At 41.5% G+C, this 18,001-nt stretch overlaps 1 protein-coding gene across 2 annotated transcripts in view; it reads left to right on the top strand.

Annotated features, from left to right (window-relative positions):
• The first annotated feature begins 6,644 nt into the window (after positions 1–6,644).
• Positions 6,645–18,001, top strand: part of EFNA5 (ephrin A5) — a 273,969-nt gene continuing 262,612 nt past the window's right edge. For both annotated transcript variants that reach the window (XM_006927864.5, XM_003981172.6), the window contains exon 1: positions 6,645–7,017. In XM_006927864.5, the coding sequence (XP_006927926.1) occupies positions 6,893–7,017 (125 nt within the window). In that variant the 5' untranslated portion in view covers positions 6,645–6,892. The remainder of the gene's footprint in view (positions 7,018–18,001) is intronic.

The following is an 18,001-nucleotide window of genomic DNA, read 5'->3' as shown; positions in this document are numbered from 1 at the left end:
AGTGAAGTTTAGATAACAAAAAGTGATGTGGAAATTGGTTGAATCAACTAGTTCTTGTTTGCTTCTTTTTAAATTACATGTAAGCACATACTCATTTGTGATATGCAGGAATATAACACATATTTACATATGTGTCTAATTATATAGTTTAGTTGTTTATCAAAATGATTGCCCAAACTTCTGTATGTTTAAAAAGTTGGCTAGGTGGATCTTATTTAACCTATGTTTTGAAACAGGCAAAACAACAACAGTTCATAAATAAAAAAAATTTTCAAATGCCTTTTTCAGAATATTGCAGCAACTTGTAAAACTGCTTCTACTTATCCTGAGACTTTAAGAGAAGGGATGCTATGAAACAAACTCCAGGAAGCACCAGCAAAGTAAAGAAAGAATGAGGAAAAGGGGAAAATTCATGATGGAAGTTGGTCACAAGACGGAAGGTAGAGACGCAGCACTCTAGCAGACAGCTTTTTTGTTTTGTTTTGTTTTGTTCTATTTTTTTTTTCCTTTTAGGTTGTACACAGAAGAGACACCTAGATTAGAAATAGAAAAGGAGCATTTCCGTAGGTCTCCAAGGAGAGAGAAGCTAGCAAGTAGTTATTTCTAAAGATTCTGAGAAACTGGTTATAAAAAGTTGTGAGGAGGGGTAAAGTCTTTATTAAGTAACTTCAGTGTACAGGCAGGATAACTGGGTGACAGTTTGGTGATAGAACCTGGGTTTCTTGGGGCTTTGGAATGAATCCTCAATGTTCTAGGATGTTAAATAGCAGGGTTAGCTTAAATACCATTATGTTAGTCATCTGTTAGAAATTTTTGTGTCTAATTGTTATTTCCTTAATCTTTATTCTTGAGTTTATTTCCTTTATTATATCTTCTGGGGGTCAGTTCTAACTTACTGTATTAAGCAAGAGTTGCTTAGTCTGTGGACTGTGGGGTTTGGGTTTTTTTTTTTAATTTTTTTTTTAATGTTTATTTATTTTTGAGACAGGGAGAGACAGAGCATGAACGGGGGAGAGTCAGAGAGAGAGGGAGACAGAATCTGAAACAGGCTCCAGGCTCTGAGCTGTCAGCACAGAGCCCGATGCGGGGCTCGAACTCACGGACCGCGAGATCATGACCAGAGCTGAAGTCGGATGCTTAACCGACAGCCACCCAGGCACCCCTGTGGACTGTGGGGTTTGATTTACCAGCTTGTTTCGTTTATTCATCTGGACACTTGACCCAGCAGAACTCTACTTCAACCAAACTAGTCCAAGAAAGATTAACCCATATCATCTTGGAGATGGCATTCTCTTTCCTGCCATGTGAAAACTATTTTATTATTATTTTTAATGTTTATTTATTTTTGAGAGAGAGACAGAGCATGAGCAGGGAAGGGGCAGAGAGAGAGGGAGACACAGAATCCGAAGCAGGCTCCAGGCTCTGAACTGTAAGCTCAGAGCCTGACATGGGGTGTGAACTCAGGAACCATGATCATGACCTGAGCTGAAGTCAGATGCTTAATTCACTGAGCCACCCAGGTGCCTGTGAAAGGATCACTTCATTTGAATAGAGAGGATCATAAAGTTCAGTTCTCTAAAATATCAACATTCTTGCCTTGATGGTTAGTTGAAACATTTTAGACAAATAAGTATAGAACTTACTTTCTGCCTGAAATCCTAAAGTAGTTAAGGTAAAAATAAATTACCTGGTTCAGTGATTCTCAGTTCTCTATGCTCCTTAGAATTCCTTGGAGAGCTTCTAAAAATTACAGAAAAGTGGGAACAGGAAGTGAGGCCCTGATGGTATTCTTTTTAAAAAAGCTCCCTAGGTGACTCTAATTTGTAGCCAAGATTAGAACACCAATCTAGATAGTTCAAGGCCAAAATAATGAATAAATACATAAACAAGCATGTAAATAAATCCACCCGTTTGTATTTTGAGATGTAATGATACTTGCTTGCTATTTGTCTTAAAACCACCAGTACATTTGGTTGTCTGTAGCTGTAAATTCAAACATTTTAAGATTGCAGTTAAATCCTCTTACAGTCCATTCTTAACAGACTTTTCAGGTCTCAGCTCCTTACAACCCCATTCAAGTCTTGTTAATGCAAAGCTTTTGGAACACTCGCCACCCTTTTATTCCTCCAGGTATTTCACTTGCTGTTTTCTTTCTGTCATAACTCAACCTTCTTCTACACTTGGCAGAATGCTATTTACCTGATTAAGCCTGATTAAGAGTCACTGCCATGTAACACTGGGGCGATCATAATATGGCTATTTTATACAATACTGATTTGTATAAATTCAAATCACTTAAATATTTCCCTGAAGAGACAAAGTCAAATTGTCCAGCGATGAATGTATGGTCTTCAAAGTGCAGCTCTTCAAAGTCCTTCTATCTAAGTATGTATCTATCACATTGCTGCTTAGTTACTCCAATAACAATAATTACTTAGGTATATCATCCCAGAAGGAGGCATTTGTTTTATGAATTATTTTACAGAGACATTTGAGTTATATTCTGAAACAGTTGTAAATTCCAGTATCTTTTATTCCAACTCCTTGAATCATTTTAAGACCATAACGTATGATTTTTTTTTTCTGTTTAAAATTGGATTATCCGGACTTTAAGCAAATTAGAGATATTGAAAATATTAGGACATCTATGTTCTTTTGATATGTTGAATTTTCACATTTGCAGTATGAGTTTCAAATAGAAATAACTGGATATAATTTCTTTTTCTTTAGTCCTTTGGCTTTGACACCACAGGAAGCCAGCTTGCTAACTCCCTGATACCTGATATTTCCCTGACTAAAAAGACTTTCTGATGAGGATCAGCATTTTCCCCAAGACAGGAGTGTGAATTCTCTTCTTCCTAAAGCTACACATGTCCCTTAAAAGAGTCCAGAACATTTCCTGCAAAACTGCCTCAGTCATCTGAGCACTTAGTACAGCTCCTTCAGAAAGGCTAAGAGATGCATCATCCCTGCAAAGGAAAAAAACAAATGCACCATAAAACAGGCCAGGTACTTGAACATCAGCAAGATTACAGATGGGGGCGGGGGGGGGGGCATGAGGGGGTGTTGTAAATAAAGTTTTAAATAAAAATTTGATTTAAAAACTAACTGCTTATCCTTCAATCTACTGGCTTTGGTTTTCCAACTTCTTTCTCACTCCTGGAGTTTTTGTGAAATATACAAATGGCAGACAAACATTTGTGTTAATACACCGAATTTTCTTCTTTTTTTTTAATTAGGAAGGTGGTTGGTTTGTTGGGGTGGTCTGTCACGAAGTCTATAATTACACAGGGTGCAATTTATACCTAGTCATAAATAGAGGAATTACTTTCCTAGGAAAATTTCAGGATCTTTTCAGGTAGGAAAAATTTCTGCAACTGAGAAACGACTCAACTTTTAGGCAAGAGCTCATTACGTCCAGGTAGTTCCATGCCGATGTGAGCTGTTGCTTTCTCTTCAAGTCGTTACTGATCTTGACCCCAGTTTCTCCATGGAACTCAATCCGGGCTGAGCTGCAGGCAATACCCCCGCTGGGTGCGGACTTCAGGCCCACCACTGGAGGGCGTCTGGACGCTTCCAAACAGCTTCGAAGCGCCTGGCAAGTCTGAGTTAGAAAAACTGTAAAGACAGGAGGGAGGACGTGATATTTGATTTTATTGGGCTAATAAGTAAAGGGAGAAACAGGAAGGTTTGAAAGCAAAACTAAACTGCTTGCTTTCTTGGGATCAGCCCTTCCCACAGAGGCAGCAAACTCCCTAGAGAGCGGGAGGGAATAATATCATGAAGGCCCGAGCCCTCGGAGCCCCGCAAGGGCAAGTCTCCAGGGGTTGGTGCCCTAGAGCGCCGGGCTCCGGGCTGTCTTCCCGGGCGCTAGAGGACAGGAGGACGCGTCCCGAAGCGCCGGGGACTGTCTCTCTGTCAAGCGATCGTACTTCGGTGGCCGCCGGGGACCAAGGCGCTGCAACCTGCTCTAGAGGTCCGGGAACGCGAGGCCTTTTCCAATAATAAAGCAACTCCTATCCCGACCTCCGATTCTTCCCGCATAGGGTTCGTTCAAAGACTTTATCCTTCGGGGAGTGGGCAGCGAAGCAACCTCGGGGTTGAAATGCAAAAGGTGTAAGGTATTTCTGATGGACTCCCCTGCCGCATTCATTTCCTTCCTTCTGAAGGATCGCATTGAATTGTAATCACTTTATACTGTGATTCTCTCAATAAAAAAAAAAAAAATTAAAAATTAAAAAAAAAAAAAAACAAAAAAAACCAAACGTGTTTTCAGAGCATCACTGTAAAGAAAAGTCTTGCTTCCTGTTCGTGAACCTTTAAGTCCCTGGTAGGAAGAGGCGAGTTGAAAGGCACCTGAGAGAAGCTCAGGTTTCCAAGATAACCCAGCGCCGGGTAATGCACGTTGTGAACAGGGCACAGATTTACAAGAACACGTATTCATTAAGGCTCCCTGCCAGTCTGTCTGCTGGGACTTCATGTCACCTGCGGGGCCTGGGAGACAGATTTTGGCTCGCCGGCTACAGGGTGGGAACCGATCCCACTGTAACTGAAAGACCTCACTCTCAGGTAAAAAGATGTCAAATCATTCCTCAGCCCAGACGGAATTCAGCATCCAAAGGGTTACGCGCGGCTGCTGGGTTCGGGCGGAGGAGAGGGCGCCTCGGCACTCCCAGTAATTCAATTAGTCAGGTTTCTGGAAGGTGGGGCCGGGGAGGGGGATAGGAGGCGTGGGGAAGGGAGGAGATTAAGAAAACGCCTCTTTCTCGTGGAACAAACCAATCCTGTTGGAGTGAAGAGAGAGGAAAAAACCTCGACCTGTAAGCAAACAGCAGGCCGTTCCCTGACTGGCTGCTCCAGCCACCCACCCCACCCCCCGCTTTCCAAGTAAACTGCTTGGGGAGGGAAGGGAGAAAAAAAAAAAAAAAAAAAAGCAGCCCACATGACCCGGGCCGCGGCGGCAGCAGCGCTGGCTGGGCGCGGGCTGGCGGCGCCTCCCCCTGCTAGGTCCGGAGCTCACACCCGAGCTCGCGCCGCCCGCCTGCCCCGTGCCCTGCGCTACACGCCTGGGCGTCCCCCCCCCATCACCGCGCCGCCCACGTCCACGTTCACGCGCGCGGCCTTGCGCTCCGGTGCGGCGGCGGCGGCGGCGGCGGCGGCTGCTGCTGCTGCTGCTGCTGCTTCTGCTGCTGCGGCTGGGTCGCCTCTGCTGTCGGCTTTACACGCAGGTCATTAACGAGGGGGCGTGCCCGAGAAGATTTTTCCCATAAAGCATTTTTTCTCTCTCTCTCTCCTTTTTTTTTTTTCTCTCTTTTGCAAAACTGACTTTTACCTCTTTCCACTTCTCGCCAGTCATTTCAATCCCTCCCGGGCTGTTCGTGCTGTTGCTGCTGCTGCTGCTGCTGCACTCAAGTTTATTTTCCCGCCTGGTAGAGGTTTTAGGATTCGGTTGGTGGTTTTCACCTCTTGTTGCTGCTGTGCCTAAGGAGGGAAAGAGGAGCAGCTGCAGGAGGATCAGGAAGGTTTTCTGATGTAGTGAGCGGGGAGGTGCCACTCGCTCCTGCGATCTCTCTTTTCTTCCTCTTTTCCCATTTCAAACTGATTGATGCATCTCTACAAGTTGTCGGGCTTGGGGCCGGACCGGTCGGAGTCGCAGGGACATTTCTGAGCGCTCACCCGAGGCTCTTGGCACGGCGTCTGGGGGCTCAGTCTTGCTCCCAGAAGGCGATCGGAGACTGACATCAGCCCATCCAGGAGTTGGAGGGATTCATTTAAAAGTGATTGTTTTCCCCTCTCGCTCTCCAGCCTAACAGTTGGGTTGGCGTCGTCCTGCAGGCTTGGGCTTCCCAGCTCCGTCTGGCCGGCTGGTTCGTAACCTCTGCTCTTCATTCACTCTGGTGCACCCACACCCGGCCAAAAAAAAAGCACGCGCGAGAAATCCCCGAGGCTCCGCCAGTGCCCGGGGTGTCGTCTCCCGCCGCCGCAGTCCGACTCCGCCGGGGGACCTGCCGGAAGACACGAAGAGCTAAACTTTTCTTCGAGGTTTGCAAGGCAAGACCGCTCCTCGCCAGCTTAGCTGCCGCTTACCCAGTTCCAGGACGCCGGCGGGGCTGGGTTTGTGGCTTCGAATCCCCACCCTTCTCGGCGCACCGCCCCGAACCCGCAGCACCTACGACTCCTCCGAGATTTCCAGGGGTCTCCCGATTAAGGCACACAGAAGGAGGGGGAAGGGGTTTCTCACACTCCAAGGCCACAGGCGCGAAGCCCTCCATCCACACGGAGCCTTCCTCCTGCAGTTTCTCACCGGCCGCCAAAGTAACTTGGAGCGAAGCGGGGCGCAGTGCGAGGGCCCTGGGCGGCGGCGGAGCCGTGCGCAGCCCGCGCCGCCGACACTGAGCCGGGCCCGGCGGGCCAGTGTATGTCTCCCCGCGGCCGCGGCGCGCAACTCCCGGTGACTGTGCAGCGTGCGCCGCCGCCTGCCCCAACCCGCGGTGCCGCCGCCCGGCCCGGCGCGCACCTCCTTCTCCCGGGGTGACCGGCCTGCCGCCGCCGCTGAGACACAGCTTGGCACCCCTTCCCCCGCCCTCGCCGCCGCCACCACACACGCATGCTTCTCTCCATCTTGTGATTCCTTTTTTCCTCCTGAACCCTCCAGTGGGGGTGCGAGTTTGTCTTTACCCCTTCCCCACCCTCCCCCCCACCTCCACCGTCTTCTCGTTCTCCTTCCCCTCCCCAGCTTGGTGTGCGCCTCTTTCTTTTCTCGCCACTCTTCATTCTTATTTATTCATATTTATTTGGCTCCTGCTCTCTTTCTCCCCTTCCCTCCCTCCCTCCGGATCCCTGCTCTTTCCCCGGAGTGGCTTGTCGGGGGCTCCGCCGCTGGCCAGGCGTGATGTTGCACGTGGAGATGTTGACGCTGGTGTTTCTGGTGCTCTGGATGTGTGTGTTCAGCCAGGACCCAGGCTCCAAGGCCGTCGCCGACCGCTACGCCGTCTACTGGAACAGCAGCAACCCCAGGTAAGGTAATAATAGGGGGAGCGCAGAGCCGGGGATACTCGGGCCTCGGCGCCCTGCGGAAGAGCGGCGGTGGCGGCGGGGACCCGCGCGCACCAGCTGCAGGCGGCGCGCACTCTCGGAGCCTGCGTCGCCCGGGCGCTGATGGCTTTCGAGGAGCCCACAGGAAGCACACCCGTCGCGCCTCTCTTTGTTAAGCTGCCTCAGAGACGCCGGGAGTCCCTGGGAGTCCCCGGGGCTGCCCAGACCCGCTGCCTCTGCAGAGCGCGGGGAGACTCGGAAAAGGCGGGAGCTGGGGAGTCGAGACTTCTCCGCTTCCTCACCGGGGCAAGCCGGCCAGCATCTCGATCCGGGCGTAGCGCCTGGGCACTGGGAGCTTCGGGTACGAGCCACCAAGAGTTCCCGCGTGGATCGTGGGTGCACAGGGGGACTGCAGGCAGAACCTTCCAAACATCCCTAAAGTTTTTTTTTGTTTTTTTTTTTTTTAATTTTTCTTCCCTTTCTCGGTTTGTTCAGAGAGCGCACGGGCTGGGGGATGAGAGGGGGGTTGGGAAGCGGAAGCTTTAGGCTTTTATTTTCCTCTTTAACTGCAAGGCAATCATCTGGCCCCTGGGCCACTGTTGGCCCGGCGCGCCTGGCAGTGGAGAGGATTCTCCCACCTCCTCACCCCCCATGGGCTCAAGGTGCCAGAAAGTTTGATCTAATGCCGGGTTACGTCATTTGTGCGGAGCGAGCTGCTGGAGTTGGCGGAGACGGGAGGTGGGAGCTCTTAGTCCACGGCCTGGCGGTGTGCAGCCGGAGGAACACGCGCAATTACCTGGAACCGTTTTGTGGGCATCCCCGAAGCCTGCCGGGTACGCGGGAGGCTAGAGGTGGGCGCCCGGGCGCGCCCTAGCGCGCCTGCTGGACCCTGGCCACCAGCAGACGTCCCTTGCTCGGGGATTCTAGAAGTGGGGAGGGGTGAGGGCTGTCCTGAGTGCCGGGCGAACCTCTCCGGATCCAGAGCAGCTCCGAGCCCTACTTTCTCCCCGGCCTGTGGGCAGCAGTCGGCCTCGCTGGGCCCATAATGCTCTGCCTTTCTGGGACGGAGGCCAGCTTCCAGGTGCGGGCTGGTTTCGGTGCCTGTCTAAGAGGGAAATAGCATCGGTTACACCTAAAATCCCAGGTTTTCCCTTGGGCTGGAGTGGAAGTTGGGAGGAGAGAGGCGGGAGGTCGAGGGGATAGTTTTTGGTTGCTGAGCGCCCAGCGCGCATGGGGAGAGGGGGCTGGCTGGCGCCTCCGGTTCTTCCTACCTCCCGGCGGCCTTGTCCGTCGGCCTCCCGCCTTCCCCCCTTATGCAGACATGGGAGGGATTCCTCGCTTGAAGTAATGTCAGCTCAGATGAAGATGGGCAGATTTCCCCATAAGCGGTCTACCGGTGGCCGAGAGTCCCCCACCTCCTGCTACTTCAGGAAAGATAGTTACACCCAGGTAGCCCAAATCCTAAATTAAACCGCCTGGCAGAAGTGGAGACATCCCTGAAAGTTTGGTTAAAAAAAAAAAAAAAAAAAGCCTCATGGAAGTGGGTGGTGGGATGGGAAGCTATTTCTTCTTTGACATGCCACTTACCACTATTAGGAAAAGAAAGAGAAGCCATCCTGCCAGAGGAGATGCCTTTTATTAAAGCTGACAAGACAAATAGAGCAAGCTTTCCAGTTGTGATGGTGTTAAAAGCAAGTCTCATTATGTTGGTTGGTTTTATTCCCCCCTGGGCTTTATTAAACAGCATATATGAAATAGAGGAATTTATATTTCTAAACTTCAGTGCCTTATTAAATAAAACAGCAGTGAAATTGGTGAGTTGAATGTGGGGCATTTTGTGCTTAGTTGTCTTCTTTCCCACTCCAAACTTCACAGTGTGATCTTTTCCCCATAGTGTTAATTTATTTGGATACTTGGGTGTTCCAGTCATCCTAGGCTAAAACAGAAGGAATCAGAAGCACCCCCACGTACTCCTCCTTCTTAACCTGTCAAGCTAGTCTGAGTTAGTTTGAGGACATTTTATCTTAGGTTATCTCTGTTTTATGCTTTTGATACTGTTGTTTGGTTTGAGATTAGCACATTGATTTTTGTCACAGGTCATGTTTTTTAATAGATTTGCCCTGCCTGTAGAAAACTCTGCTCAGGATGCCATGGTGGCTTTGAACCTGCCCAGACAAAGTTAATCTGTAGAATTTTAAAACACCAAGGGTATTCTCAAGTCAGTACTCTAATTTGAGGCTTGTGGAAATTCCTTTTTATTTGATCATTGTCATTTTCATAATGTTCAAAAGAAAGAATGATGTACCCCCTGTCCAAGAGATTCATGTCTAACTTTAGCATTCTTAGGGGGTTGTGGGTACATTTATCTTCATATGTTGTCACAGTAAAACTTATTTTAAAAAATAACATAATTGTAAAAGTAGGGACTGATAGGCAGACTTACCTCGGAAATGTTGAAGAAGATGGTGTTGTGTGTTTTTTTTTTTTTTTTTTTGATGTATTAAGATAATTCAGCTTGGATGTAATTTAAAAAGAGCCAGTGCAAAATAACTAACTTAAAATAAACACAGTTTATCTCATAAGATAGTGAAGAAACATTTTAGAAAATTTGCAGGGGTTTACTAAATTTTATAAATTCATTTTACATTTTACATTTATTTTCAATAATAATGTTATCGTTTTGGAAAGTAACCATGCCGTGCCTTCTGATTTTATACAAATCCTATTTTTTTAGGATTGGCTAAACTAATAAGATCAGAAGATTTAATCCTTTGGAAAAAAGCTGAAAACTTTAATTGTAACTTCCATACATTTAAAAAATATTTTTTTCTTAGATAAGAAAAGTTCGGTAGACACTTAAGCTGATAATAAGGGATACTTTGGTAAAATGAAGTAAATATATTGTAGCTTATACTAATGGACTTAAATTTGAAATTATGTTTAAATACAATTAGAAATTAAGTATTACATCTTGATCACAGGGTTTAAATATCTTATATTGTAACTTGTGTAATCCTAGGAGTTTATTGTTTTGAGCTTATTGAGTTTATTGAGTTTATTGTTTTCGTAATTGACTCCATTGCTACCACAAGCATCCATAGATCTAGATTAACAGAGGAAAAAAAATATTAAAAGTGCTTGATCAGATAGTCTTACTGTTAGAATCTATCATGCTAGGTATTCGCTTCTGGAAAGGGGATATTCAATTTTCAAATGCTGATAACTTTTTGGTTGCTAGTATTTATTGGGTGGTGGGCCAAAAACTGATTTTATGTTTTGAATTGGCACAGATCTCTGAAATAGCCACTGAGAACTATCAATCTGATTAGAAATATATGATAACATTTGCCTAAATGTATCGTCCATATTTTAAAAATCTAGAAAGTTGTCTACATTTCACCTAAATAGTGAGAGTAATAGAGTGATCCTGTTAATGTTATGCTGAATTCTGAATCAGCATGGTACTAAGTAACTTTGAGTAATGAAATTCCAAATCATGGAGAATATAACTATTTGTCTTTAATTTCTTTAAGAATGTAAAAAGCTTTTAAGTAACTTTTAAAGAGACTTTCAGTAATAAAACTTTATTTACATTCTCCTGTAGCAGCTACGCTTATAAAGATAGAGATGACTCCATATAAGAACATGCCTCTTAATCTGAAGAGTGCTATAAACAGTTTGGTGCTTCCAGTGAGAATATTCTTTTAAATATTGTGTGTATATTGAAAAGTTATTGGTTTCTTTTGACCAGTTGCCAGAATGATGATAGGATAATTAAACATGTCTCCTACTGGTTGGCGTTTATGGATGGAATAGTGAAATAATACCAGCATACTTTTAAGAATACTGATTCTCCTCACTTAGTGCTTTGCTTCTGTTAGGTTCTGAGTATCACCAGTTTAAAGTGTTATACTTTGATGGGAAAAAATATCTCTGTAATTCACCTGGGATACACTAGATTTTAACCTAATCGCATGTTTTCTTTGGACTTTTAAAATTCTTGTAGGGACCTGTAAATTAAACATTTCATGTTAGAGTAGCAGGTAATTGACACCATTTAGTTTTGTTAACGTGTAATCTTGGAGTTGTGAAAGTGATGTGAATTCTCTGTCAGTACTCCAAAACCTTTCTGGCTTACAGATCATATGTATGCAGCGAAGTAGAGAGAGCTAGTAACATTTTATTTCCTAATCATAATCCCTTGGCTATTTCTTTGCCTTTCAAAATAAAACTGGTTTTATTTTTCAAAATCTGAGCCATCAACGTTTTATTATATGTCGACCAGTGTCCCAGCACTGTGCCTTTTCCACCGACACATAAATGAAATCAGTTTGATTTAAATCTAAGATTTTTGTTTTGAGGAAAGATGGAAAGTTGATCCTGGTTTTGAATGAATTTTATCACCAAACTTGTAAAGGATTAACTTTATTTTCAAAATTTTAAATGTTTAAATACTATTTTATATGTTAGAAACATAAAAGTTCTTCAAGTAAAATATTATTTAGAATCTTTTAACTTTATTAACTCTGAGCTTCAATGTAGTGTATCACTTTATTAGATGTAATTGGGTAATTTTATTATTTTTATATTTATATCAGAATTTATGTGGACATCTGTATAAAAATGAAGCAGTATGACAGAGATTTATATCACATGTTTTTACTCTGACCCATTTGTAGGAGACCTGAAGTGAATCCTTTCCCTCTCCCCCCCCCCCTTTTTTTTTTTACTTTACAAATTATTATAAGACAATAAACTCAATAAACTCAATAAGCTCAATATAAGACAAATATGCTTTTTGTTTTTGTCCACTTTTCCAAAAGAGTTTGAAAGCAAAATTAACTATTGAGACAATTGTTCTATCCATTTTATGCATTATGTTATATATTCAAAATATGCTTTCAGAAATAGTCAACTGTCTTTTGTTTTTTAGGTGACTGGAACATCAGTGCTATTTGAGGCACGCTTGGCTGTACAGTCTAGTTTGGCATTTCCAGCATGATACCAAGGTCAATAAACTCCCTGTGATTAAAAGAACCAGAGAGAGCCTTCAGTTGTTCATTACTCCCTGTTAGTTGATTTTAGTGGTATTAACTAAACCATTGGCTCACCGAAGGAATATCTTGTTGCCACGTGTGTTCTGGCTGATAATCATTAGCTGTGGAGGCTTCCACCTTTGAAGGCGGAGGATCAGGTTTGGAAGGAGCCCTTCGTTGTTTGGGGGCAAATTAACCTTGTGAATTTCTTGCCATTTAATCTTGCAAGATGCCTTCTGAACAGGCATTACATTGCATTCTGTCCACTGGCCTGATTTCCTGTTGGATAGGGACAGATAACGATGAGCGCCTTCTTTTCTCCCCTGTTGCTATGAACCAAGCAAGCTACCAGCTTCATGCTGGGCCAAGAAAATGAATGAATACAATTAGTCCTTCAGGAGTCCTGGCCTTCACAAGCTGGGGAGAAGTATATGCTAAAAGAATGTAACTCTGAGAAAGAGAATACATTAAAATATAAAATGAACAAAACATAAGAAATGTTAAGAACAGAATTATATATGTGGGTAGCATTTATCTATTGTTTAGTGGGTTTTTTTCCCAATATAAATGATTTGCTTTTTAAAAAGATGCCATTCAAGACTTTTCGTTTTTGCATTTGTTCTGAATAACTTTCAGTAGCAAAAAGGATTTTAAAATCTATATTTATTTTTAGTAATGAACCAGTCTGTGTTGACAGACTCCACATTATCAATATTCTTTTCAGAAACAGTATACAAACTATTAATATGGCAGCTTTGATCAGAAATATTCTTGTTGAAAAGGAAGACTGTATGTCCCTAAGTACAGTGAGGAAGGCCCCTACCACTTACCCAGGATATTCAGACAGGATAAGTCTTCCGAACTGAGAAAAAATTGCCTTTTGATCATTTGAAGGATAACACCTTCATGTTCAGGTATAAAAACCTCTAAGAGTAATATAAGAAATGAGGTGTTAATATTCAGTTTTAGTAATTTGTCTTATGATGGTGGTCTTAGACAGCTAAACATCCATACATTACTGTCTCTTTTAAAGACCTGATTTATATTATTAGATTTATATTTTCATTTGCTTCTCAACCTATATCCTGAGCTGTTTGGTAGAAAAGTTTCTTGTGATTAATTTGAACTTCCAGTATTTCTGAATGGGATATTACTCACAACTAGAAGATCTATTTCCTCTTAAATTTGTCTGCATTTATGTCTTCAAACTTTAGTCAGTCATAAACAAGGCAGTGCAAAGACAAGAGAATCACTTAGTTCAAAATATGGAAGTAATAATGTGGGGTTTTTTGGTACTATAATTATTATGCATAGTTTGATGGTGAATGAAAAAAAAGTTCCCTGTATCTTAGTATCCTTGATAATCTATACTCCTTGTTGTCCTTTGAAGGATTTATTGGAAACTACTGAAACCTGTGCACTCTTTTGCAATCTGAAATGTGTGTGGATATAAACTCTTGGTTTTGAGGCTTCTGAGTATAGTTTTCCAACAGCCAAAGATTTCAATAAAAACATTATTTTAAGGTAGTGGAAACTCCTACTTAAGTTAGCTAGTTGCTGAGAGACAGAGTGTACCACAGTGATGGTTACCTCAGCTTTCATTGAGGTAGAATTCTATCATTTTCAATAAGGAAAAATAAACCTTTGTCATCTTTAGAAACATCCTTCATACAATTGACAGTTGACAGGTGGAAGAAAATGTTACTGTCAGGTCTTATTTTCCACTCAAGTGAGAAATAAAAATAGTTTTGAGTGATTTTTAAGAAAATCTATTTAAAAATTATTTCAAAATGTAAGAGGATGCTTTTAATATTTATAATGTATGTCATAGAATTAATCTGCCATTTGCTTCAGGGAAGGTCAGCAAAGTACGATTCAAGGAGAGACTCCTAACAACTAAGTTCCTAGGGTATTTACTTTGAAAAGTACCATACAGTTATTGTGTTTATAGCAGGATATCACCAGACATTTTGGGATGGCATTCTTTAAGAGATGTAAAAATACATCACTATTATTCCTGTCATTACTTATCAAGTGACCTGATTTCCATGACTGATGATCATGATTCTGCTATGAAGTATAAGTGGGAATTTTGGTCATGTGATACCTCTGTGTTTATGCTTTGGACAGTTATGTAATTGGCACACAAAAATTAAACCTTTTTTAAAAATTGCTATTAATAATTTTAAATAACTGCACAGTGTAATCTATAGGTGTCCATGTGGAAATGTGTGAATACATGTTTGGAGAGTAGAAAAAAATGTAACTAAGTTTTTGTTCCCTGATTTAGAAAGGCTAGGTTTTTGGCTTTCAGTTAAATCAGCGGGTTTTTTTTTTTTTTTTTTTTTTTCTTCTTAGAAGCAGCCATCTTGTTTTAAGACCGATTTTATTTCTTTCATGAAAATGGTCTGGAAATGAATATGGACGATAGAAAAGGACTAAACCACTTGATAATAATTTTGGTAGGGCTCTACATTTAAAGCTCTATCAAGTTTTTTGTGAGCTCTTTAAAATGTTATCTTCTTATGTTTAGTTGAAAAAAAAGGATGGTTTAATTTAGTAATAATACATTTTAAGCCCAGATATATTTTAACGTTAAATGTTGGGCTGTACCATGTTTACATATGTATTTTTCTCTTGAAGCTTATACTTTATTGTTAATTTCAAAGAAATATATTAATAACCTCTATGGTCACCCTCCCCATCCTGATTTCCTTATTTTATTTTATTTTTTTAATTATTCCAAGTAGTCCTTTTTATGTCAGCCAACATTTTTTTCCCCCAAATGTTCAGCGGTACCAAGAATCTTTCTCTAGTAAGAGGTACTGATAAAAATGTAGGTATCTTTAAAAATGAAACATTTGGGGTGCTTTCAGAAACATTATATGAAATCAGAGCCTTTTTGTCCCTGAAATATAGGTGTTCACTCTCTCATTTCTAAACCATTCTTATGGGTTCTCATAGAAAATTATATTGGAAGTAAACTCATATTTGTTATTAAAATGTGAGAATGTATCAACCGAGTCTGCTGTATTTTCCACCACGTTTTGTATTTTTGGATACATTTGGAAGAACATGTGGCCTAGTAAAGTTTACCAAAAATTTATACTAAACTTCTTGCTACTGCATCTGTTTGATGATGTCTGGGAACATTATTCCCATGAACTGCAGTAAAAACAGAACTTCCTTAAGATTAATTTCAAAGTAACCTGACTCAGTCAGTCTGATTAAACTGGGCACAGATTGAAAACTACTTATGTCACAGATTGCCTCAGTTCATTAGAAGTAGGATTTTTGGTGATTGCAGATGCAATATAAAGGCAATAAATAAAATGCATGTTTTAAGAACGGGTATACATCTCATGGACTTCTTATTGAAGTCCAGGTATAAGTTGACAGTTTTTGTACTGAAAAACTTTCCTCTGATATCCATCATCCATTTTTTGTTGTTGTTTTTTGGCTGATGGAGAAGACTAGAATAACTGAGTGTCGAAAGTGACCTTTTTGTTTTAAATGGACTAACAAATATTTTTGTTTTTTCTTGTTGCTTCTAAGCTGTCAGAGTGTTCATTCTGAGTCTTATTAGTGACTTATTTATTTATGTAGAGAGTACAGTTAACATTTAGCTCTTGCTTCTTATTGTGAAAATACATATAAGGAGTGTATTTTGTCATGTTAAGATGCAATTTTGTGGTTTGAATAAAATCAAGTCCAGGCTTATTTTGGTTGGATAATTATAATGCGAGTTGTGATCTAGATTTTGATGGTGGTAGACATGACACTTGATGTTTCATGTTCCATAGAGACCAGTGGGATATATGACTTTGTCGTATTTACTGAACTGTAAGAATGTATAGGGGGCTTAACCTCTCGGTTAAGTTTTTATAGTATCTAATTTTATGGAAACAAATGGGGATGGAAAGAAAAGGAAAACTAATTCTAAATATGGGGAAATGTTCCTTTTTGTTTAACAATTAGGTTAAACAAAGTGAGAGCAAATGAGCCTGGTTCCCCTTCTATTGTTTCAGGGCAAGAAAATACAGACAGATGTCGGAATGTGGAAGCTGTGACCTCTGACCCACACAGCATGGCCACTGCCATGGCACACAAGTGTCCTGAGCCACCGTGGTAGCAGGATGCTGTTTTGAAGTGACTGACACTTTGAGATGGAGAACCTGAGACTGATTCTGTAGCTATTTGCAGGTCTCTGAAGTATCAGTCTTTTTAGCTTCAGTTTTAAGTTCCTTCCCTTACCTTTTTTGAAAAATGTTTCTTTGTTTGGCTCAGACAGAGCTTTTGTGACTTCTGGATGGGTTCTGTATTCCTGTAGCCACTGTCAGCCTTTGCCTCCCAATAAATTTATTCGTCCGGCTGGGATAACAGAGGAGGCTCATATGTATGGCTCCGTAGCACCAAAGTGTTGGTCTGCTTAATTTAACTAATATATGTATTTTAAAGACAGATGAAAGGGTGGGTTTATTAAAGGCCTTTTCTTTTAGTTTCTGTTCTGTAATCTTGCCAGTAACCCTTGGGTTCAGACAGACCATTAATGTTTTAGATACTGTGGCATTCAGTGTTTCTTCATATATTTGTTTACTCTTACTGCCTCAATAAACTTTTATGCCTATTTCAGTAGTTTTCTGGCGGGGGCTCCATTTATTAAAATTTAGTGACCCAGCACTAAGAGGGGTACAGTTCAAATAGTGGTGCTTCTGACAGGGTTTTGTGTCAAACTGGAGAAAATAATAGGGAAATGAAAGCTGCCAAAATGTGTCTCCCAATTACTAATTAATCAGGCGAGAAAGGACCTCAGTGACAGATCTGGTGTCCGCCATGACAGCAACTGGGGGGATGCTTTATCTTAAATACTGTATAGAACAAATTAAAGTAAGCCTCAAGGAATGGAGCACCCAGATATTTGATTTCACAAGTGCTAATATAATTCTGTTAAAAGCAAAGCAAAAAGCAAAATTTGAAACTGAATCCTGTACTCTTTACTGATAGTATCAAAACAAAGCTATTCTGAAGAGTATTTCCTTTATTAATAAGCAATGCTTTTATTCTTATTAATATTTTAGTATAGATATGGTAGTATTCTTGGTTTTAGTATTGGTATATCATTTTATATTTACTGTTGATAGAGACTCAGGGAACAATTTAAAAATTTTCCATCATGTGCCTGTCATCACTATTTTGCACGTGAATGCAACTGAAGAACAAATATATGTTGTTTTTTTTCCTCCCCTGCAAATATATGTTTTTGCTGTCTCAGAGGTTCCCTTCTCTTTTGGCAATGTGCCCACTATGGTTGCTGGACCCATAATTAAATGCCTGTTATTAGTGTATTTTTTCCATAGCATTTACAACATAAAAAGGAAAGGGTCTTGTATGGAACTATAGCTGTCAGGGGAACAATGAAAACTAATTACACACTCTGCTATCACCATTGTCAACTATACTCTTGGGAAAACAAAAACATGACAGAGTGTGTGTGTTGGGAGGGGTGCCTATACATATAGGATATTCCATGTGAGTATAATATGTATGGGGTCAGTCACATATCTGGTGACTTAACTTGAAACTCTGGCTTCTCTGAAGCCAAAAAAAAAAAAAAAAAAAAAAAAAAAAGGCATAAAGGACAATCTAATTCGGCTAATTGAAGAGAAACAAAGCATTCTTTATTGGGAAGGGAGTCCTTCCTTTAGTATCCTGACTTTTATTATATGGACTGAGAGAACCAGCAATAATTTTGACTCTGAATATCTCATTATTTTGAGTTTTATTTTGGAATGGTCTTGCTAGTGATACATCTATGCTATTAACATATCTGATTATTTCTTTCTTTTTTTTTTTTTTAATTTTTTTTTTCAACGTTTATTTATTTTTGGGACAGAGAGAGACAGAGCATGAACGGGGGAGGGGCAGAGAGA

The sequence above is a fragment of the Felis catus genome, chromosome A1 (genome assembly GCF_018350175.1).
Source record: "Felis catus isolate Fca126 chromosome A1, F.catus_Fca126_mat1.0, whole genome shotgun sequence".
Lineage (NCBI taxonomy): Eukaryota > Metazoa > Chordata > Mammalia > Carnivora > Felidae > Felis > Felis catus.
Note: the sequence above shows the minus strand (reverse complement) of the source record. Positions and strands in the feature narration are given on the sequence as shown.